Source organism: Symphalangus syndactylus, chromosome 7, assembly GCF_028878055.3.
Source record: "Symphalangus syndactylus isolate Jambi chromosome 7, NHGRI_mSymSyn1-v2.1_pri, whole genome shotgun sequence".
NCBI lineage: Eukaryota > Metazoa > Chordata > Mammalia > Primates > Hylobatidae > Symphalangus > Symphalangus syndactylus.
The window spans coordinates 27,508,236-27,531,274 of NC_072429.2; the positions used below are offsets into that span (position 1 = coordinate 27,508,236).

Below are 23,039 nucleotides of genomic sequence, written 5' to 3' on the forward strand. Positions count from 1 at the left end.
ATTCTTGCCTCCTCAGGAAACACGAGGTTTTCCTTGACCCCTTCGCAGTCCTCGTGACAGGAATGCCTCACTTACTCAGCCCACAGCTCTCAATCCCTCATGGGAGGGGGAGCACACAGGTGAGCAGGTGCAGGAGCCAGAGCAAATGCTTTTGGGCACCGGCAGGACCAAAACTCTGTGCAGGCCCCACAGCAGCATCTAGGGTGGAGTACCCATGACCACTGGAGCCCCAGAGGATATATGTTACAGTGCACTTTTTTAGCTTTGCTGTCCATGGTTGGATTAAGTGTTTAACAACTCAGTGACCCCTCTGCCTTTTTGCAAGGGCAGAGGGTCAGTGTGACAGCCTTTAGCATCCTCACCCGTGGCACCTGAGATCTCATTCGGTGTCCAGGAAAAATCAAGTTGCATGAACGAATTGAAGGGTGGTGAATGTGGAGGATTTATTGCCAGTGGAAGTGGCTCTCCACAGGAAGGGGAGGTGGAAAGGGGAGGGACTGGGAAGGTATTCTTCCCCTGAAGTCCTGCCATCAAGTCACCCCTCTGAAGTCAAACTGCTTCTCTCCAGCATTCAGCTGCTTCTTCTCTTCTCCCCTTCTCTGCTCTCTGCCAGTGGAGCCTGGGGTTTTTATGGGTGCAGGATGTGGGGGCAGGGTGGGCCATGGGTGGTTTGGGAAACGGCAACATTGGAGTGGGAAAACAGAAATACATGTTCTCACTTTGGGCCGCGGCACCAGGCTTGAGGGTGGGTCTTCGCCAAGGACCCCCACCCTTTTCTGCCTAGAATTTCTCTGTCTCCTGTCCCTAACACTGAGAAGAAAGAATTTGACCAAAGGGCTTAAGACAGAGTGAGAGACCCAGGCAAGTTTTAGAGCAGGAGTGAAAGTTTATTTAGAAAGTTTTAGAGCAGAAGGCCAGACACAGTGGCTCACGCCTGTAATCCCAGCACTTTGGGAGGCCGAGGCGGGTGGATTACTTGACGTCAGGAGTTCGAGAACACCCTGGCCAACCTGGTGAGACCTCATCTCTACTAAAAATACAAAAATTAGCCAGGCATGGTAGCTGTAATCTCAGCTACTCAGGAGGCTGAGGCACGAGAATGGCTTGAACCCAGGAGGTGGAGGTTGCAGTGAGCCGAGATTGCACCACTGCACTCCAGCCTGGGAGACAGAGCATGATTCCGTCTCAAAAAAAAAAGTTAAAAAAAAAAAAGAAGAAAGTTTTAGAGCAGGAACAAAAGGAAGTACACTTGGAAGAGGGACAGTGACTTGAGAGATTCAAGTGTACGGTTTAACCTTTGATTTGGGGTTGCATATGCTGTCTTGCTTCTGGGGGGTTGCCTTCCTTCTCCCCTGATTCTTCCCTTGGGGTGGGCTGCCCGCATGCACAGTGGCCTGCCAGCACTTGGGAGGGGCCACATACGCAGTATGTTTACCAAAATTGTACTCTTGTTCACTTGAGGCATTCTTCCCTTACTAGTTGAGTGTTCTTAGAAGAAGCTCATACACCAGTTAAATTCGACCATTTTCCCTCCTAGTGCGCATGCTTGAGCCAATTCGCCCAACTCCTAAGATCTTATCGGGAAGCTGCTGATCACCAGCTTCAGGTGTTCCATCTATTGGGAGACTGCCTTTCCCTGGTACCAGCTGTGACCAATTACTATTTTAGAGAGACAGTTTAATAACCATCTGACCCCCACCTGATGGTTGCCTGACATTCCTGGTGGTGGTGGGCGGGGAGTGGGGGGGAACCCTCTTCCGCCCTGCTCATGTCTGACTAGCTATCTGCTGTAACACTTCCACTCTTTTTTTGGTAAGAGCACGTATCTATGAGGCAGGAGGTAAAAGCTACTTCCCATACCCCTAGGCTAGAAGTATCCCTTCAAAAGCAACTGACCATTTGGGGGAAGAAGCCTTAGTTTTCATTATCCACACAATTGCCCTATTTCTGCACTTCACTGGCCAAACAAATCACTTGGACTCATGTAACAGACACATGTGACTGTATCCATAATAGGTTCATTGCACATTGCACACGGCAAGTCAATACACAGAGAGGCCAGGTTGCAGCAGAGAAAGTAGGGTCACCGAAAGAGGAGACAGGAAGAAACCTTAAATCTATCTCCTTGTGGCATTTGGGACTAGGGTTTTTAAGAGTTTAGGAGTGGGCTGATGTGTTGGAGATGGTTGATTGGTTGAAGAGTGCACAGTGAAGTCATGGGACAGGGTGAAGCTGTATTTTCATCCTGATCCCCTTTCTCTGTGGGGGTTTTCAAACTGAAATGTGGTAGAATTGGGGACCTGAAAAACAACTTAACTGATTCTTAAACAAAAGCGTTCTGATTGTAATGTCAGAGATCCCATCTAAAGGAACAACAGGGATACAAATCAATTCCTACACAATCTTATGACCCTAATGTCAGAAATCCTATCTGCAGGAATAATGCAGATGCAAATGGTCAGGATCTAGTGCTACGTGACTTTGAGCAACAAGGAAGTGGGCCAACGTGCAACCTAATTAATACTTAATTATAACTATATTTCTGTCCAGAACCCGGCACGCAATTCTTGTCAACCCTGTGAGGGTGGTTTCATGACTCTCAATGGCCTACCACTTTCCACCTAGTAGGGCAAACCTGCCTTGTCTATCATTTTCCTTGTAATAAGCCCATTCTCCTTGTCAGGGAGTGGTATACAGGTGATAAGCGAGACTTCGTGAAAAGGCTATGGAGCTTGTAGGGCAAATTATTTGCTCCTAAGAGACATCAACAGGACAAGATAGTCTTTTCTTATCCCAGATGTTACCAGTCCTTAGTGGATTGATGCCTGGAACTGCAGAGCTCCTTGGAAAACTAAGCCCAGGGCAACCTAATTGATGCAGATGTGAAATCTGTTCAAGTGACCTCTAGCAAGTCACTGCAAGTGACTGAATACAAAATAGACTATTGCAAGAAAAGAGCAACTTGCAGAACAATATGTATAGTATGATCCCATTTATATAGCCAGATAGATATAAATACATAGAGAAGCATTGAGAAGCTCTGCAGGAATGCTGGCACTGGTAACCTCTGGAAGCCACAGGAATCAGGGTTTCAACACTGTATTCTATGTATATTTGCATTGTTTGAAGTTTTTACAATAGCATGCATGCATGTGTTGCTTATGTAATCTTCTAAAGATTTTAATTTTTATAAGTACACATGGCTTCTCCTTTATTTGAAATGTGTACTAGATGATCAAAGCATTCTTCTAGGAGAAAATAAGTTTTTGTGGCCAAAAAGATTATTTAAGTTATTTTTGGTTTTTAGGGGGTTGCCTCCATCTCACAGCTTAATCATCAGTCACATTAACCTTGCAGCTCAGCATGCCCTGTTTGTCAGCAGACTTTCCTCACCCATAGGGTAAGCCATAGAAAGCTTATGGGTATCGGTTCATTTTGCCTGGGATCGGGGTCTGGATTATGAAGCGGGACATGTTGATAAACCTCTTCTCCAAAATCAGGTCAATGGGCATTCGGCTGGTATTACCAGAATGCTGGCTGGCCGTGTACAGCCTGTCTCAGAGAGTGGGCTGTGGCCCCCACGTTAGAACAACCTGCCAATGACCACATTAGAACCTCCATTGTTAAAATGCAGATTCCTGAGCCCCATCCCAGATCTGAATCACAATCTCCGAGCATCAGCCCCAAGAACCTGAATTTTGTTGTTACACGCAGATAAAGTACAAGAACCACTTCCTCCATGGGTGAACTGAACTTACCAAAATAGTCAGTCCCGAGGGGCAGAGATGGCGTAGGTGCCAGTTCTTCTTTCTCATCCTAGATGCTCAGAGTCAAATTCGTGGCTCAGCAATAGCCAAGTGATTTCATTGTGGGAGGACAATTCAGAGCCCTGTTCCAGGCTCCTCACATTGATTCTCTCTGTCTTCTTCCACTCTTCTTTGTGGTCTTTGATGTCCCCTTGTGAGCTACGAAAAGACTTTCTGGGACACGACAGGATAAAAAAATAAATAAGTGCAAGCAGCCATTCATTAACATTTAGCCAGGATGCTGCTTTAACTGCATCCCATCATATCTCATTAATCTTCACACCAGTCCTAAGATCAGGTACTATCATTAACCCGATTTTACAGATGTGAGGAACTGAGGCTTAACGAAGGTAAGTAACTTGCAGGTGCGGGTATCCAGCTCTCCAACTCCACAGCCCATGCTCTTAAAACCCTATTACTTGTCCCTGGTGGAGGTGAACACTGGGGGCCCTTTCATATAGGACTAGCCCTCGGGCTGCAATCTGAGCAGAAAAGGGAGGATGAGGGCATACTTCGAAGCTTCTTTTGCATAACTGGCGCTGGATTTTCACTGAGACTTTACGTTACAGTTTTGTTTTTTTTTTTAATTTTGAAGGTGCTTTTATGAACACATGAATAAAATATTTGTGTCATTTTGAACCTTGTCTTATTTTATGCATGTATTTATTTATGGGGGGGCACAAGGACTCATCTGTGGTGGTGCAGCCACTGTAAATAAATTAGTGAAACTACTTCACGTCAACTTCTGTTCAGTACACTTTAGTGATGGATCAGAGGAAATTAATACACGTTTACAAAAAGCCCCTCCCGCAGTTGTTACATATGCCTCAGAGATACCAGTTGTGAAAAGTGCAGGTGCACTTACACACATACACACACACACCCCACAAATGGTATCATACAAAAAACATACCTGCAATCTGCTTTGTCCACTTAATTGTATATCTTGGATACAGAACTTGTTTCACTGGAAGGCTAAAAGGCAAAGTCTAGGGAGGCCTAGAGGACACAGGGGATGGGAGGAGGCGCTCTGAGCTGGATGTAAGGTCTCCACCCCCCGCCAGAGCACAAGGTCGGATAACCAGTGGGACTGCCGGCTTGGCTGCCAGGGCCCTCCCCTGCCGAAACAAATGGCTGGAGGAAGGAAGTGTGCGGCTGGGAAGCTCCGCTGCTCTCGCCCGGGTTTCCCATTTCTCCCTTCCCGCGCTGAGACGGCGAGGAAAGTTAGCCCGGAAGTCTGCGCCCGCCTCAAACCCGGCCTGGTCCCAGCCACCGCCCCAGGAACTTCCCCCGCCGCAGGGGCCGAGGTCGAGAGCAGGGATGGAGAAGTGGACCCGCGCGGGTGGACTCCGGGGCGCGGGGGGACTCCTGGGCGCGGGGGGACTCCGAGGCGCGGGTGGACTGTGGGGCGCGGGTACCGTCTCGCAGCGACCTCTGTCGGCGGCTCTGGGGATGGCCCGCATCTGTCTGCGTGTACCTGGTATACGTGCAGGTACGTGTTCCTGTTCACGTGCAGACTGGGCGGGGGGTGGGGGGGTCCACACCAGTGTACACCTTTGCATACCTCTTAGCAACTTGAAATTCCACCACGAGAGATATCTTTATTCCGCTATTCCTGTGCATCCGCACGGAGCCCCTAGGGCCATAGATTTGTGTGCAAATGAAATGAGGATGTAGTCTGGGTGCCCAAGGGGGGGTGCCTTGAGTGTGGTTGTCTGTATGCCTCCCTGAGGGTATTTCACTTTCTGCTCCCACCCGCCCCTATGACCGAGTACCTATGAGCACAGGATGTGCACATATTTGAGTCTTATTAGTGGTACACACAGTTTTATCATCTCCCCAGGGCTGTGTCTATATGAAATGTGCATGGATATGTGTGTGCACGCGTGTGTTCCCACTCGGGGAATGTGGGGAGAGGTGCATGGAGCCAAGATGGGTGGTAAATAGTATGTTTCTGAAATTAAAGGACTAATGTGGAGGAAGGCGCCCCAGATGTACTATACCCTTTGCCCTTCATCTCATCCTGTCTGACTTGGGAAGAACCAGGATTTTGCTTTTAAGCCCTTAGGCATACAGTTGTTCCATCCTGACATGAACTCAGCCTCCCGTCTGACCGCCCCTTGGCCTTCCTTCTTCCTCGATCTGTGGAACCCAGGGAATCTGCCTAGTGCTGTCTCTAAGCACCTTGGCCATGATGTAAACCCAAAGAAATTAGCATCTCCATCTCCTTCCTTTTCCCCACCCAAAAGTCATTTCCTCTTAGTTCATTACCTGGGATTTTGATGTCTATGTTCCCTCCTCGTTATTGATACACACAGAGAGAGAGACAAACAAAAAAGGAACTTCTTGAAATTCCCCCAGAAGGTTTTGAGAGTTGTTTTCAATGTTGCAACAAGTCAGTTTCTAGTTTAAGTTTCCATCAGAAAGGAGTAGAGTATATAAGCTCCAGTAGCAGCAACAGCAGCAGAAGAAACAACATCTGTTTCAGGGCCATTGGACTCTACGTCCTGCCCAGAGCAAGGTAAGCACTTCCCAAGCCCCTGCCTCCCTCCCCTTCCTGTGGGCCTGCAGCTGTCCAGGTGTAGAAACCGTTAGTGTGCTACCCCAGGACCTGGCAGCAGGGAGTTGGTGGATTCCTGGAAGCCTCCCTGGTGAGTCACCTGCTGGAACATTAGTGAAAACTTAGTACTTTAGGGACTGATGTACAGTGTCCATTTTAAAAGCCAACTAATGATAACTGTATAGCAAGATCTGTGTGTACGCATAGTTTATGGAAATGTTTGTTTTATCTTAAGAAGTGGTGTGTATTGATGTATAAAAGTATATTCCAAAATGTTAATGCCCATCAGTTAAAGGATTGTATAGAGCTAAAGTGAGTGGTGCCTGCCTTACTACTGAAATTTTTAAAAAGCCTTTCATGCATTCCTTAAAGTAATTGAATTCATAATTATAACAATGTTATAAATCAGACTTGCTCCCATATTTGTGATGGTCTTGGTCGTCAGTTGTGATATCAACCAAAATGATAGCTGGGTTCTCCATTCTTGTGGCTTAACTAACTTTGGCCCCACTTAAAAAATGAAAAGCTATTATTGCTTCCTGAAGAGTTTTTAAATCTGTGAGAAGGGGGAAAAAAGGTTAACCTTTACTGTACTGGTATCTGATACTTGCCCAGGTAAAATTCTGTGCAGCAACAATGTCATTTTAACAGAGGGATTACTAAACCCCAGGTGATGACCCACTTTTTCAAACAAGGAATTTCAAGATACTAGATGGAATGTGGGTAACCTCTTAGAGGTTAGTTTACTGGAATCTGAAATTGTATGATTTCCATACATTCCTTCATTCTACTAATAAGTCATGGAACCCCTCTATGCTGGACTCTGGGGGTAAAGTGCAAAACAAGATAGACATGATCCATGACATAAGAGAGTTCACTCAGTGTGGCAGAGAAGACAAACAGTAAAGAAGAGACTGTGTTGTTGCCATTGTAGTAAATGCTATGGAAGGAGGGGAGCAAATAATGGGTCCTGACTTCATCTAGGCACCATGACACTTTACATGAATTATGTCACTAACTCCTTACCACAGTAGCATGCCCATTTTATAGATCAGGAGTGTGGGGTTTAAAGAAGCCAAGTGACTCACCCAGAGTCATATAGCTAATAAGTGGAAGAGCTGGGATGACAGTTATAGAAGTCTGCCTGGCCCTTAAACTGGGGATCTTTGCATGTGCCACCCATGCCATCTGTGACTATATCTTTTTATTCTTTAATAATAACTACCTTTTCTAATTAAAGGTAACAAACAAAATAAAACTTGAAAAAGAGATGCCCACCCAAGTGTCATTGGCATGCTGATGTTGGCACCAGTGTTGGGAAGCCCTTAGCATACCCCAGGAAGTAGGAGTGTGTAACGTGCGGTCCCTTTGTCCTTCATACAAGGGTTTCAAGAATTTAGAAAACCTATGAAATTGCACACGCAAAAATGTGTTTTAATCATCAAGACTCTCAAACTTACCATGCTGAGGAAATGTGGGCTGAGGGGTAGCACTCCCTAGTATCAGCTGATCGGCCAGAGAGCCAAAGGAGGAGACCCACCACCATCACCTCTCCTGGACAGTGCTCTGTGGTTTCAAATGTAGGTGATACTAAAATGGGAGTCGTTTCTTAGAACCATGGCCAGGGTTCCCTTGACCCTGAAGTGTAGTTCACCTGAGATTGTCAAATGCATCTGAGGCATGCAGAGGAAGTGCTGGGCACACAGCTAGTGGGAAAACCTCAGTGTAAGTGGGTATAAAGAAATCACCAGGAGATGCCAGGAATCTCCACTCTTTGACTTCCAGTGTGCCAGCCTCTGGGTTTTACAGGCCCATGTAATTGCAGTACCTCTGTGCGCATTTCCCTACTGCCTAGAATGACTTTCTTGACTATCCATGATATATAAAACACAGAGATACCAAACTGTTCCCTTAACTCTTCCTCTAGGTTCAAGTTAATATGTTATTAGTTGCCTTCTGTAATATGTTATCTCATTGCCTTTCCCAACAAGCCTTTGAGATAAGTATTATGTCCATTGTATAGACAAAGAGACTGAGGCTCAGAGAGTAACTTGGCCAACAAGTTGCTCCCACTGCTCAACAGCAAATGAGCGGCGGGACCAAAATTCAAGCCTGTGTCTGTTTAACTTCAAGCCTGTGAATGTACTAACCGGTGCCCTGTGTCAGCTAGTACTTTGCTACAGTCATAACCTAGACTGAAGTGATAGCCATGCCCCTAAAACTCCATGCTGTGGTGACAGCACTGAACAGTGTCCAAGAAGGCTTGACTTCTAGTCCTGTCTCTGCCACTCACAAACTTTATAAGGGAATAAAGTACATAGCAAGGTCCCCCTAGGGTTAGCAGCAGTTCTGACAAAGCTGTGATTTGTCAATATTCAGTCACCCAACCCAGGAATGCTCATTTTTAAGGTATTTGATTGAAACAGTTGAGCATTGCCCTTCATATAATTTAAAACAGTGGTTTCAGAACCGCTTTCCTCCAGACCATGGGTGCTCTGCAAGGTGAATGGAGTTGTTTCAGAATGTTTCAATAATCATCTCTACCTCATTTGTAAGTGGCATGTAATTTTTGCAATCTGAAGATTTTCATAAACCCTGGATACTAACCTAGACTGGTTTCTGTATCAGATGGCGGCTGATTTAACATAACATTATGCATTTCATTATTTCATAGTGGATATATGAATATGTTGTGGTCTTTTCCCAATGAACACTTTGATTTTCAGGGGTTCTGGACCCTGAACATGGGTGAAACTAGTGGTTCTCAAGGTGTGGTCTCGGCACCAGCAGCATCTGCTTCACCTGGAAACTTTCTAGAAATGCATATTCTCAGGCCCTCATCCCTGCTGAATCAGACACTCTGGGAGTGGGACTCAGCCATCTGTTGTAGCAGTGCTTCCAGGTTATCCTGACAGTCACTCAAATTTTAGAACCACTAGGTTCTCTATATGGGAGAGAGTAATCTTTGAACTTGTAAAACAAGAGAAGCTAAACCCCTACAAGCAAGGGCTGGTGACTAGGTCATTGCCAGAACTTGAAAGTTCGCCTCTGTATTACGTTTCCTGTCCCTAACCCAAGTCCTTCAGTTCTGGGTGCTCCAGCACACACTGCTTTGTGCTGCAGTGATACAGATGTGTGGCTTATCTCCCCAGCTGGCAGGGAGGCATTTAACACACTGACTTAATAAATATTTATTGAGTAAAAGTATTTGCTCCTAGGAAGCAGGATCCAGGTAAGCCCTTTTTTACTCTCTCAACTGCTTCTAGCCCAGTGCTCTTTATGTAGTAAGCACTAAATAAACAACTGCTAGATGTTGATCCAGAAAGTCACATTCCTTCTCTAAGCTTTAAGTTTCTCATCGTAAAAATAAGAGGATTATATCAGATGGCTTGCCTTGGGTCTCTTTCAACTCCACAGCCCCAAATAACCTATGGTTCTCTATCTGGAGATGTTCTTCTCCACAGACTGCCATAGAACTCCTGTAATTTACTTAGTATTTGCTTGACAGTATGGAGAAGAAAGGGAAGAATCAAGATTTTATTTAAAAAAAAAAAGTAGCTAGAATGTGTATATGGTTCAGAAAGGTAACAAGAATTATTGACATTCTTTCTTCTCTTCTTCCTTCCTCCTCCTTCTCTTTTCCTCCTTCTCTTCCCCCTGCTTCTCTCCCTTCTTACAGATGTGTCACCAGCAGTTGGTCATCTCTTGGCTTTCCCTGGTTTTTCTGGCATCTCCCCTCGCGGCCATATGGGAACTGAAGAAACATGGTAACCAGCCTCTCATTATTCTCTGTGGAGGCCCCACTTCTAAGCCAGGACTCTTGGGCAGCCACTGGTGGGAAATCAAACTGAAATGGGCAACCATGCACTGGGTCCTCTAGAGAAAGCCATCACTCTGGGAAAATGCAATGCCATATCTCTCTTTTCCACCTTCATGGTATCTATATTGTTTGGTTTTCACATTGGATGACATTGGTACACTATGGTGGGGAAAGACATATGATATTTTCCAGTAGTACTAAAAACCAGCTGTTTCACACAATTAAAATTCCAAAGTAGAGGATTTGCAAAGTATAACAACTGTGTTCATTTCTCATTCCACCACATGATACTGCCCCCTCAGTTGGCACTGTGATGACTTACCTCTGACCAAGCACTTTGGAGGAAGCATAGGATTCAGACTCACATTGACTTGGGTTCAAGTCCTAGGTCTGTCAATGACTGGTTATGTGACTTCGAGCTGGGTCACCTCTGATCCTGAATTTCCTCAACTGTAAACTGGATGTTACAAAGTGGATGCCTACCACATGGGTTATTTAATGGGTTAATGAATGCAGAATACAACTCGACAGATAGTAAAGTGAAAGTAAATGTCAGCTAGTATTACTATTTTGGTTGTTTAAAATATCTCTCATGATTCAAGAGATTCTTTTTATTATCCCAATGATCAGTAAAAATTATTAGTAGACTAATAGAATAGTTAATGGTAAAATAAGGAGTTCTGCCTATCCTTCTAGTATCTCATACTCAGTAAATGTACATTCTGAACATTGGCTGTACCTGAAAGACCCTCAGACTTTTATCACTGAAGCCAACATCATAATGTTGGCGATTACTATCTTTAATTGTATAATAATTATAGTTAATGTTTATTGAGTGCAGTGTCTCACTTAATTCTCACAAGAGCCATATGAAGTAGAGACTGTCTGTATCCCATTTTATAAATGTTGGAAACTGAGCCCAGAGAGATTAAGTAACTTGCCCAATGTCACATACCTGGTAAGGGTGGAACAGGGACTTGATCCCAATTCTGTCTTGCTTCAAAGCTGGTGCACTTAAATTTGTGAAAACATTTTTACAAGGACATGAAGTAATTTTTTCCCAGGTCTTTGGAGAGCTCAATAAGAGGAAACGGACATAAATTAAGGATGAAAATATTTCAGCTGATAATCAGAAATAATCTTTTGATATTCTGGAGAGTACTATCTTGAAATGGGTACCTGAAAGAAATTTGGGACCACTCCTCTCTTCTCAAGGATTTTAGGAAGACAGAATCCAGCCACCCCTTCTCCATGAGGGTTTGAGAGATTTAGATACTCTCTTAAGTAAAGGCAAAGGCCTGAGCTAGGGGTATATGGCAGATCCCTTCCAACCCTGGGATTGTTAGCGAGCTCAGGAACCTTGGCCCTGGCATATTTGACCGCTTAGTGACTTCTGATTTGGTAAACCACAGAAATTCCAGAAAATCAGTGTGAGAAACTCTCCGAGGTGTGACTTAGGAGGGCAGATGATGCAGTGAGGCTAAGTGCCAGGTTCTTGATGCTTCTCTTCAGCTTTCCTCCTGCAGCTGTTTTCCCTGCTGTTGAGCAAACGTCTTCTAGGGCTTCTGAGCCTCAGCTGGGACAGGAAAATAACCATGCTGTTCAGGTGTCACGGGGACAAAAAAAAAAAAAACAAGAAAAAGCCAAAAGTGCCGCATGGTTTTACATCAGCACAGCTACTCATTTCCCCAGAGTTGGACCCCAAATGCTTTTGACCTCTTATTTTTGTTATCCATTCAGTCCTTATAATCTGACTGATGTAAAGTGAAAACTTTATATTCTACAGTGCCTTACATCTGGAGGCCAATAACAAGAACCACCATTTATAAAGCATGTAAGGGCACTGTGTTAAGCTCTTATGTGAACGAGCTTGTATAATCCACATATCTACCTTCTAAAGCAAGGTCTAATATTTTTCTCACTTTAAAGATGATGACACTGAGGCTTAGAGTAGTTGAATGTCTTGCCGAAGGCCACAAGACTGGAGCAAGGGCTAGAGCTGCTTCTAAATCCAGGCCTCTGCTACTCCAAAATCCAGGCTCTCAACCACTGTGACTCATAAACTTGAGCAGGCATCAACACCATCTGGAGAGCTTAAAAACCATATGACTAAATCCATCCCAAGGTTTCTGATTCAGCAGCTTAGAATTTGCATTTCTGATCTATTCCCAGGTGATGCTGCTGATGGTGTTTCATCGATCATGCTTTGGGAACTACTACATTAAACAATTCTATTCAATTAATAATTTATGCATGGATAAAAAAAATGAATGAAGCTTTGCTATGACACGCTCTGAAATACTATACTAAGCCATTCCTCAAAGGCCAGTTTAGACACTAGCATTAGGCATCCCTTGCAAAGCCCTAGAGACAAAAGGTCTGAGCTGTAGCCCTTGTACTTCTGACTTGATGTGACCACGCTTAGATCCTTGGCCTCAGTACCCTTCTTCATTAAATGGGAAGACTAAGATCTACTGGACTGCTTCATAAAAGTGTAAGATAGCTAAAAATAACAATAATAATAATACAGAGAGAATGAAAATCTCCATTGGTGATTTAAAACAGAGGGAACTAAATCCTTAAATATCCATGGAAAATTGTACAGAGAGTTTCTCTGTACAGTTGGCTGACTCCTCAGTCTATAAGTAACAATAACTAACACAGAATTTACTGTGTGGCAGACACTGTGCTAAGTACTTTACATGCTTTTTTTTTTTTCATTTAATCCTCAGTCAAATGTATGGCAGATACTGTTATTATTATGATTTTACAGATGAGGAAACTGAGGCTCATGATAATTAAATACCTTGTTCCAAATCCCCCAGCTGGTTAGTGGAGACAGGATTACAGTCTCGGTTAGTTGTTCTCAACATCCTGAGCTTTTAATGACTATGTTATTCTGCTAAATATTGTACCCTGCCGTATTCTCTATGAAACTGAAATTGTGCTGGAAGTTTCTCTCCCCCAGACCTTTGGCAATGAGTATTGTGCTGTTTGCAGTTTTTGGTATATTAAGGTGTTTCCAATCAAAGGTTACTATTAAAGGCAGCCTTCCAGTCAATGAGTCGATGGCAGCTATAAAACTCTTTGTTTCTCTTTTCCTTGACCTTGAGCCCAAGCAGGGTCTAATGCCTTGAGATCATCTCAGCAAGCATTTGCCAAACACTTGTTGTAAACAAGGTTGTGTTTAGGCAATGGGGATGCCAAAAGGGTTAATAAAACACAGTCCCAGAGTTCCTGGAGCTTACAGCCTAGTTCTCCACTTCCTGTGCATTCCAGTTTATGTCGTAGAATTGGATTGGTACCCGGATGCCCCTGGAGAAATGGTGGTCCTTACATGTGACACCCCTGAAGAAGATGGTATCACCTGGACCTTGGACAAGAGCAGTGAGGTCTTAGGCTCTGGCAAAACCCTTACCATCCAAGTCAAAGAGTTTGGAGATGCTGGCCAGTACACCTGTCACAAAGGAGGCGAGGTTCTAAGCCATTCGCTCCTGCTGCTTCACAAAAAGGAAGATGGAATTTGGTCCACTGATATTTTAAAGGACCAGAAAGGTAATTCTATGCCCTTGGATAGTATCAGTTTTCTCTTTTGTTTATAAGAGTTAAAAACAACAACAACAACAACAAATTGAAAAGCCAAGTCATGATAAGTGTAGTTAATGAATATCAAGTCTCTTATTGATGTTAATTGATGTTAACCTCCATTTTCCTTTGCTTTCCTGGACCCTTTGGGTTATCAACCATCAAAATCTCATATTAAGGGAGTTTCATGGTCAGTCTGAATGTTTAGCCTGATGTTTTCTTTAAATAATGGTGATATTATTTAATGGCTAATGGAAATTAACCAATAGTGTATCACTCTGCACTGGGGTGATAGCCTTCAAAAAATGAATGCCTCTGCCGGGCATATTAGGTGTGTAGTGTACTCTGCAGAATCAACACCCCACTGGGACCCTCCCAATCCTTATGGAGCTACCCAAGAGGGAACACATGGAAGAACTTCACCCTGTACCATCTGGTGACCTGTGATTCATCACAATCAAAACCTTTCTGCAAAAAACTCCTAAATATTGAATTTTTGTTCTTTTCAAATCCAGAACCCAAAAATAAGACCTTTCTAAGATGCGAGGCCAAGAATTATTCTGGACGTTTCACCTGCTGGTGGCTGACGACAATCAGTACTGATTTGACATTCAGTGTCAAAAGCAGCAGAGGGTGAGTGAAACTGCTCTGGTTTCTCAGCATTTTGCTAGAACTATTTCATTAAGAAATTAAGGGCAACCTCTCAGTGACCTATCAGTTAATGATAAGGGGAAAAGCAAAGTCAAACCCATGTTTTTTCAACCACCCTTCCTTGTCTACATTGAAGAAAGAACGTGGAGATTTTAGCCAATTGCTTGAATAAATATATGTGTTAAGGCAGGATATTATTGGGAACTGAGAATAGTCTCTGCTGTGTTTGAACCCACTCATCCAAATTGCCTGGCCATGCTTCCTGAAGGCTCATAGCACCAAAGAAAGGGATAAAAGGAGAATTCAAAGCTACAAACAACTTGCTGAAATTGCACCTTGAGTCAAAAACAAGAGCTCCAGGGCGTAGATCTTAGGGGCCCTGAAGCAGACTCCAAAACTCGATGAGGCCTCCCAAAGTTTTCCCAGGGCCACCTCAACTCCTTTTACTTCTGCTGACACCACTGATCTGAAGTTCGCTGTTGGTCCAATGCACTTGGACTTTCCATAAGAAAGCAACTTCCATAAATACAAGACCTATGTGTTAACCCCCATGTGGCTTACTTTAATCATCACCTAAGCAAACCCCAAGTGATCATCCTGACTTTACCATTATTTCACTGAGTAAATTAAGCATTGGGGTCTCACTTTTTCATCTTTAAAAGGAAAATGCTTACTAAAGAAATGTTTCTCCAAGTGCATAAAGACATAATCAGCAGAAGAATGGTTAAATAAAACATGGTACACTATACTCTTGCTTAATGTGCAGTCATTGAAATGGATAACCCAACCCATATGTTTTGTCATGGAGAGCTCCCCATAATATGTTCAGAGGGGAAAAGGATGGTTACGTAATCATATGTATACAGTTTGATCCTAGTTCATAAAAATAAAATCTATATGTATATTTATAAGTAAAATATATATAGTGGATCTGTATAGTGTGGGGATATATATAACATGGATTATATATATAATGTGTGTGTGTGTGTATATATATATATATATATATATATATAAAATGTGGATATACAATTATCTTGAATATTCATTGAAAATGTTCTGGCCAGGCACAGTGGCTCACACCTGAAATCCTAACTCTTTGGGAGGCTGAGGCAGAATGACTGCTTGAGGCCAGGAGTTCAAGACCAGCCTAGGCAACACAGTGAGACCCTATCTCAGAAAATACTAAAAATAAAAAAAATTAGGTGGGTGTGGTGGCACACACCTGTAGTCCCAGCTACTTGGGAGGCAGAGGGAGGGGATCACTTGAGCCTAGGAGTTTGAGGCTACAGTGAGGTCTGATTCCACCACTGCACTCCAGCCTGGGTGACAGAGCAAGACCCTGTCTCTTAAAAAAAAAAAAGAGAGTGAGAGAGAGAGAGAAGGAAAAAGAAAAAGGAAGGTCTGGAAGGGTACAACAAGCTATTATTAGTACTTACACCTGCAGAGAGCAGTTAAGGATGAAGGAGACATACACTTCTTTCCTTTATATGGATCTTTATCATCTTTACTTTTATAATTAGTGTGTACCGATTTGTGTATTGATTTTATAATTAAAATGGGAAAAAATGAATTTAAGTTTTTAACATGGGGGTTTAATAATCAGAGATTCTAGATCTAAAACAAACAAACAGAAACTTCCATATTCATTTAGTCCAGAGACATGTAAGTGCTCTTGAAGCTAAGCTTTTTTTCCTGGGGAGGGCAGTTTCTTACCCTCTGGGTAGAAATCAGCCCAGTTGGAGAAAGTGTGTCCTTGGACAACAGTTGAGGCCTTACCTGCCTTACTGGCTACAATCACTAGGAACTCTCTCCCCAGTGTGTAACACAGGCTAATTTCTGTCTTTGACTTCAGCTCTTCTGACCTCCAAGGGGTGATGTGCGGAGCTGCTACACTCTCTGCAGAGAGGATTAGAGGGGACAACAAGGAGTATGAGTACTCAGTGGAGTGCCAGGAGGACAGTGCCTGCCCAGCTGCTGAGGAGAGGCTGCCCATTGAGGTCATGGTGGATGCCATTCACAAGCTCAAGTATGAAAACTACACCAGCAGCTTCTTCATCAGGGACATCAGTGAGTTTTGGATGATTATATGTGCTCCATAGGGAAAGATACTATTTGTCACATGTTCACAATGCCCCATGCACTGGGGTAGGTGGTTGATAAGCATTATCTCTTTTATTCTGCATCCAAAAACAAAATATGATGTAGATACTGTTATCTGCATTTTAAGGAAGAGGAAATTGAGTCTTAGAAAAGTTAAGCAACTTGCCCCAGATCTCAGATCTTACAGCTAGCAGTTCAAATCCAGATCCGCTCCACTAGAGCTGCTCTTTGCTGCACTTTGATTCAGCTGCCAGATAGTTTCCATGATGAATCCCAGAGCCTAATCAAGCATAATATTCATATTCAGAACCAGGGCTTCCCTACTAATGGCAATTATTCTCAACCAATCTTTCCTTAGCATTTGAAAAGGGACTTCTTTCTTAGAATATAAACCCTTCCAAAATGGACATTTATTTTTTTTAATTGGCAGATAGGGATTTCACCGTAAGTCATTTCCTTTACTATTTATTCATTGACCAGGCAGCATGATAAAGTGTAATAGAACCAGAGAACTTGCTTCAAAACTTACGGAGGGTTTGTACTTGGTGGGTGGAGTCTAGTTCACATAGGGTGGCCAAGGAAGGCCTCTCTGAGGAGGTGACATTTAGGTGACACCAAAAGGAAAGATGTCAGTTGTGTTAAGAGCAGAGGGAAGCATATTTGCAAAGCACCTGCTAGGAGCCATGATCTTTGTGTGGAGCAGAGCCAGGCCTACAGAGCCCAACCACACACCCTAGCATGTCTCCCCCTCTTCTTATCTAGAAGACCTAATTGAGGAAGGAGTCTTTGTGAAACTCACTGCTGTATCCTTCATGCATAGTCCGGTGGCTGGAACATAATGGGTGCTCAGTATTTGTGGAATAAACAAGCAAATTGAGCATAGAGACAATTGACTATAACTGCTCCAAGACATGTCCTCACCAAAAGCTATGAAAAGACAAAAGAAAGGGCAGTAAATCTATCATCTCATCCCCAGGGAGAGGCTCAGCTCAGTTCCATATTCAGTGCAAAGTGAGGGATTAGCACAGAGAGGGTGGTCCTTCAGTGCATGTCCCATAACCATTAAAGCAGAGGTCTTCTCACTGTGCAGTCCCATCTGATTGTTCAGTGGTGAGGATTCTGAGCATCTCTCAGATCCTGCAATAAATGTGGATCTGAGATGTGGCCATTGAAGAACAACTGCCTTCCCGAGGCACCAGCGTGAGCACCTGCGGCAGAGGTGCCTCACATTTGCCATCCAGGTGCTCACAGAAGTTAAGTAACTATCCAGTGGACTCACAGCTGATCAAAGTTGCAAGTGAGATCATAAGCCAAAACCACTGAACTCTAAATCCTTATTAGGAGAATAAAGCGTGTTTATCCTCTTCCACAGTCAAACCCGACCCACCCAAGAACTTGCAGCTGAAGCCATTAAAGAATTCTCGGCAGGTGGAAGTCAGCTGGGAGTACCCTGACACCTGGAGTACTCCACATTCCTACTTCTCCCTGACATTCTGCGTTCAGGTCCAGGGCAAGAGCAAGAGAGAAAAGGTAAGAAGTGATTCAGGTGCAGTATATTCCTTGGTCAGTTTTATGGAGGCCCACCATAAAGTGAGAAGATGAATGATGATAATAACAACTACATCCATGTATCACTTAACAACAGGGATACATTCTGAGAAATTCATCTTTAGGCGGTTATATCATTGTGCAAACATATATGGTGTGCCCACACAAACCTAGCTGGTATAGCCTACTACACATCTAGGCTTTATGGTATAGCCTATTGCTCCTAGGCTGCAAACCTGTACAGCATGTTCCTGTACTGAATACTGTAGGCAATTACAACACAATGGTTTGTATATCTAAACAGAAAAGATACAGCAAAAGTACAATATTATAACAATATAGGACCACTGGTCATATACGTGATCCTTCTTTGACTGAAATGTTATTATGTGATGCATAATTACTTTTCTTAGCACTTTTCTATGTGTCTAGAGCCGTGCCAAGGGTTTTCCATGTTTATTTCACTTAATCTACAAAATTAACCCAACAAAGGCAGCTGATGTTATTCTTGTTTTTTTACCCCCTTTTTTGTGGAAAAGAGCCTTTCCTTTTTTCCAGAAACTGTGGCAAGGTAAAGCAAAGCTATAGCTGATGCAGGAATTTTGTGTAGGTGTTAACAGCACTGCCCTCCCTCACTACGTGCTCATTGGACAGTAGCCCAACCCCAAGAAAAGGATGGTTGGTAGCCAGTAGTATTATCATCATTTCACAAGTGATTGAAGACTCAGAGAGGTTAAGTGACTTTCCCAAGGTCACCCAGCTAGGAAATGACATAACCAGGACACAAACTCAATCTGCCAGACAGAAAGGCCATGCACGTAACCACTCCACTACCTCTGATGTTGGTCATTGATCTTGGCACTCAGAATTAGTCCTGATAGAGGAGACCTGGGCTCCAGAAGCCTAAAATTGTTGTTTCAACTGAGTGCATGTAATGAATGATAGAACAGGTGAGAGATATTGCACCCAAAATGGATAGCTCCTGGCTGTTACAGATATTATAAAATTATTTTACTAAACAGAATGTCTACACTTATAGAGGCTAACATATTGGCTTCCCAGCTTCCTCGCCTTACAGCAGAATTCCTTTGCCTGTTGCAAGGTTCCAGAGGCCCTTTTGTACAGCCCCAGACTCCTTTCACCCCACTTTTAAAATCACTGGACAAAGCCCTAATTCAGCGTAGCATTTAGCATGTGGTAGAAATTCAGTGAGCTAGTTACTCTCTGGGAAAAAAATTAGGTGGGGAGGCTATCCTGGAATAGATATTTACCTAAATATTATTTTACATCTTGGCAAGTACTTTCCCTATTTAAGATCTGTATGATTAATAGGTGATATTGAGTGCTTCCTATGTGCTAAAGACTTGCTAAGAGTTTGACATGATTTCTACCTTGAACTACAATTCTATGAAGTAGGCATTATTGTTATCCCTATTTATAAGTGAGCAAACAGACACAGAGAACCTAAGACATTTTCCTGAAGTTACACAGCTATTAAGTAGCAGTGCCAGGATTTGAAGGCAAGTTTTCCGATGAAATGATCAGGATATGATATTTCTGAATATCTCAGGGATGGCTAGAGCAAATCTGTCTCTCTCTCACCATCAGCTCAGGACTGGGTGACTGGCCATGGGGCCTTGAGGCAAGGCAACTGTGATAGAAAGGTGAAAGTTGGGCCAAACGATTTCTCCCTCAAGAGCTTACAAAGTACAAAAGCTGCACCTACATGTGGAGTGTCTGCCAGTAGGTGGTGCAAGTTCTACGCACGCCTCTGTGAATTGCAAGCGCAGTGCCCTAAGACCAAGATGGGCTTGTTTTGGGAGACTATGCGTTGCAGAAATAGGCTCGGCTTACCCTGTGACTGTGTTGCCAAGGGGCCTTCACAACTTTCCTTCTCTTCTGCAGAAAGATAGAGTCTTCACGGACAAGACCTCAGCCACGGTCATCTGCCGCAAAAATGCCAGCTTTAGCGTGCGGGCCCAGGACCGCTACTATAGCTCATCTTGGAGTGAATGGGCATCTGTGCCCTGCAATTAGGTAAGCAGGCCCTCAAAGCCCAGCCCAGACCTGCACTCTCAGTGCACCTGGGTGCAGAGATATGATTGGGGGCTGTGTTGGAGAGGAAAGGGGGATGGAGTGGCCGGCACCCAGTTGCCAGAATCAGAAACATACATTTATTCACTAACAGATATTTATTTGGTGCCTGCATTATGTAGGACACTGTGCTGGCCACAGGGATATTGCAGGAAAGAAAACAGACCTGGGTTCTGGCCTCCTAAAGAGAAAGGCAAAGAAGAGAGAGAGGTAGCCAGGAGGCAGAGCATGGAGGACTTGCAAGCTTGCAGGACTCAGAACCTTGTTCTGGAGGCCCTGGGCCCTGAAAACCACTGAAGGGTTTTCAGCAAGGAAGTAACACAATCAGATATTATTTTAAGAAAACTCTCAAGAAAGCCTCTGGCAAGCATGGCACCAGCCAAATTCCAGGCCACATAAGGAAGGCCTGGGCCTTCTGGCATGAAATCCCCGAAACCCAGTTGCCCAGGATCGTATGTTGTGAGAAATAAGAAGAGTTTGCTGTTACAATGTCCCCCCACACCGACTTTTGGCATTCTCTTCCAGGTTCTGATCCCAGGATGAAAATTTGGAGGAAAAGTGGAAGATACTAAGCCAAATGTTTAAAGACACAACGGAACAGACCCAAAAAGATATTTTCTATCTGATTTGCTTTAAAAAGTTTTTTTTTAGGATCACAATGATATCTTTGCTGTATTTGTATAGTTAGATGCTAAATGCTCATTGAAACAATCAGCTAATTTATGTATAGATTTTCCAGCTCTCAAGTTGCCATGGGCCTTCATGCTATTTAAATATTTAAGTAATTTATGTATTTATTAGTGTATTACTGTTATTTAACATTTGTGTGCCAGGATGTATTGAATGTTTCATACTGTCATGACCCGATCCATCAGGATCAGTCCCTATTATGTAAAATGTGAATTTAATTTTATTTATACTGACAACTTTTCAAGCAAGGCTGCAAGTACATCAGTTTTATGACAATCAGGAAGAATGCAGCGTTCTGATACCAGTGCCATCATATACTTGTGATGGATAGGAACGCAAGAGATATTTAAATGGAAAGCTGACAATGCAAACCTGTTGAGAAGATCCAGGAGAACAAGATGCTACTTCCCATGTCTGTGAAGACTTCCTGGAGATGGTGTTGATAAAGCAATTTAGGGCCACTCGTACTTCTAAGCAAGTTTAATCTTTGGATGCCTTAATTTTAAAAGGGCTAGAAAAAAATGATTGACCAGCCTGGGAAACATAACAAGACCCCTTCTCTACAAAAAATTTAAAAATTAGCCAGGCGTGGTGGCTCATGCTTGTGGTCCCAGTTATTCAGGAGGATGAGGCAGGAGGATCTCTTGAGCCCAAGAGGTCAAGGCTACGGTGAGCCGTGATTGTGCCACTGCATACCAGCCTAGGTGACAGAATGAGACCCTGTCTCAAAAAAAAAAAAAGATTGAAATTAAAATTCAGCTTTAGCTTCCATGGCAGTCCTCACCCCCACCTCTCTAAAATACACAGGAGGATGACACAGAAACACCGTAAGTGTCTGGAAGGCAAAAGGATCTTAAGATTCAAGAGAGAGGACAAGTAGTTATGGCTAAGAACATGAAATTGTCAGAATTGCAGGTGGCTTCTTAACAGCCATGTGAGAAGCAGACAGATGCAAAGAAAATCTGGAATCCTTTTCTCATTAGCATGAATGAACCTGATACACAATTATGAGCAGAAAGTATGGCTCCATGAAGGTGCTACTTTTAAGTAATGTATGTGCTTTCTGTAAAGTGATTATATTTGTTTTGTTTGTTTATTTATTTATTTATTTTTGCATTCCGAGGCTGAACTAATAAAAACTCTTCTTTATAATCATATTTTGGGCATTCTCAGCTGATTTGAGTACTCTGCTTGCAAGTCTACCAGGGGTGCATTTTTTCCCCTATCATTTAAGAATTGCCCTTTCTTGAAGTGATCCCATTCCAAATTTTGCAGAGTTGCTCTTTCCCCTTAGAGTATTTCCAAAGTAAGTGTCTTCCTGAGCTCAGGGGATGTCCCTGTAATCCGACCAGGAAGGATCCTTTGCAAGGGCACTGAACTGCATTGTGACTTTTTTAGAGCACAAATGCTCTCACTTCTTCCACCCTCTATCCTGGAATCGACTCTACTGGTATCCCCAGAATCATGAAATAAAACTCTAACCTGGTTCAGCCATGGACATCTCAACTCTTGTCCAGCTCTAGTATTTATTGAGGGTTTGCCATATATATGGACATGTGCTAGCCCTCGGGGTTGGGAAGTTTCAAAAAGCCTCGCATTGTGTCTCCCAAACAGTGCCCACTCCTGACACTGCTTATAAGACAGGATGAAAAGTTAACTTTACTATCATTAAATGCTAAAATGTTCAGGATATATGGTATCCTGGGGTGAGAATGAAAAAGAAGGATCTGTGTAACCCAGCACCATCCAGAAAGACTCATCAGAGAAGAGAGGGTGCCAGCTTTAGGCTAAAGAATGGGCAGGGCCTGCCAATTCCCCTTGGTGCTTCTCATGGAAGGAGCAGATGGTGGGATCAGAGGGAATGCAGTCCAATTTCCTGCTATCCCAAAAATCCAAGTGTACACATTCAGGCTTCCTTGCAATGGCAGGGTAATTATAATAGGGGCGTTTGTTTACATTCCTGATTTTCAGTGTCCCCTGGAGCCCTATGCTACTCTGTTCCTGGCCTGGAGGAATGGTGGGTGGCGTCTGTCATTCTATGCCAACCTTGGGAGCATATGGTCCCATGTTGTAAGCCCACGCTTGACAGCATATGGTTGTTAATAACAAGTGTTTGTCCCCCTACAGGGTCTTTCATCTACAGTTACCAAAGTACTTAATGGATATTTAATGAACAACACTA

At 43.4% G+C, this 23,039-nt stretch overlaps 1 protein-coding gene and 1 non-coding gene across 3 annotated transcripts; one reads left to right on the forward strand and one right to left on the reverse strand.

Annotated features, from left to right (window-relative positions):
• The first annotated feature begins 5,085 nt into the window (after positions 1 to 5,085).
• On the forward strand, positions 5,086 to 22,014 carry IL12B (interleukin 12B). 2 transcript variants are annotated; one of them, XM_055285427.2, is made up of 8 exons: positions 5,086 to 6,327; positions 10,046 to 10,133; positions 13,466 to 13,741; positions 14,287 to 14,404; positions 16,278 to 16,492; positions 17,898 to 18,055; positions 19,979 to 20,110; positions 20,693 to 22,014. In XM_055285427.2, the coding sequence occupies exons 2-7, from the start codon at positions 10,046 to 10,048 to the stop codon at positions 20,108 to 20,110; spliced, it is 987 nt and encodes a 328-aa protein (XP_055141402.1). In that variant the 5' UTR covers positions 5,086 to 6,327; the 3' UTR covers positions 20,693 to 22,014. The 2 variants fall into 2 exon arrangements, with proteins under 2 accessions (XP_055141402.1, XP_055141403.1); XM_055285428.2 differs by having other exon boundaries at positions 6,176 to 6,457.
• Positions 18,624 to 18,753, reverse strand: LOC129487094 (U4atac minor spliceosomal RNA). The gene has a single exon (XR_008659218.1). It is a non-coding gene; the product is annotated as a U4atac minor spliceosomal RNA (small nuclear RNA).
• Positions 22,015 to 23,039: the final 1,025 nt, after the last annotated feature.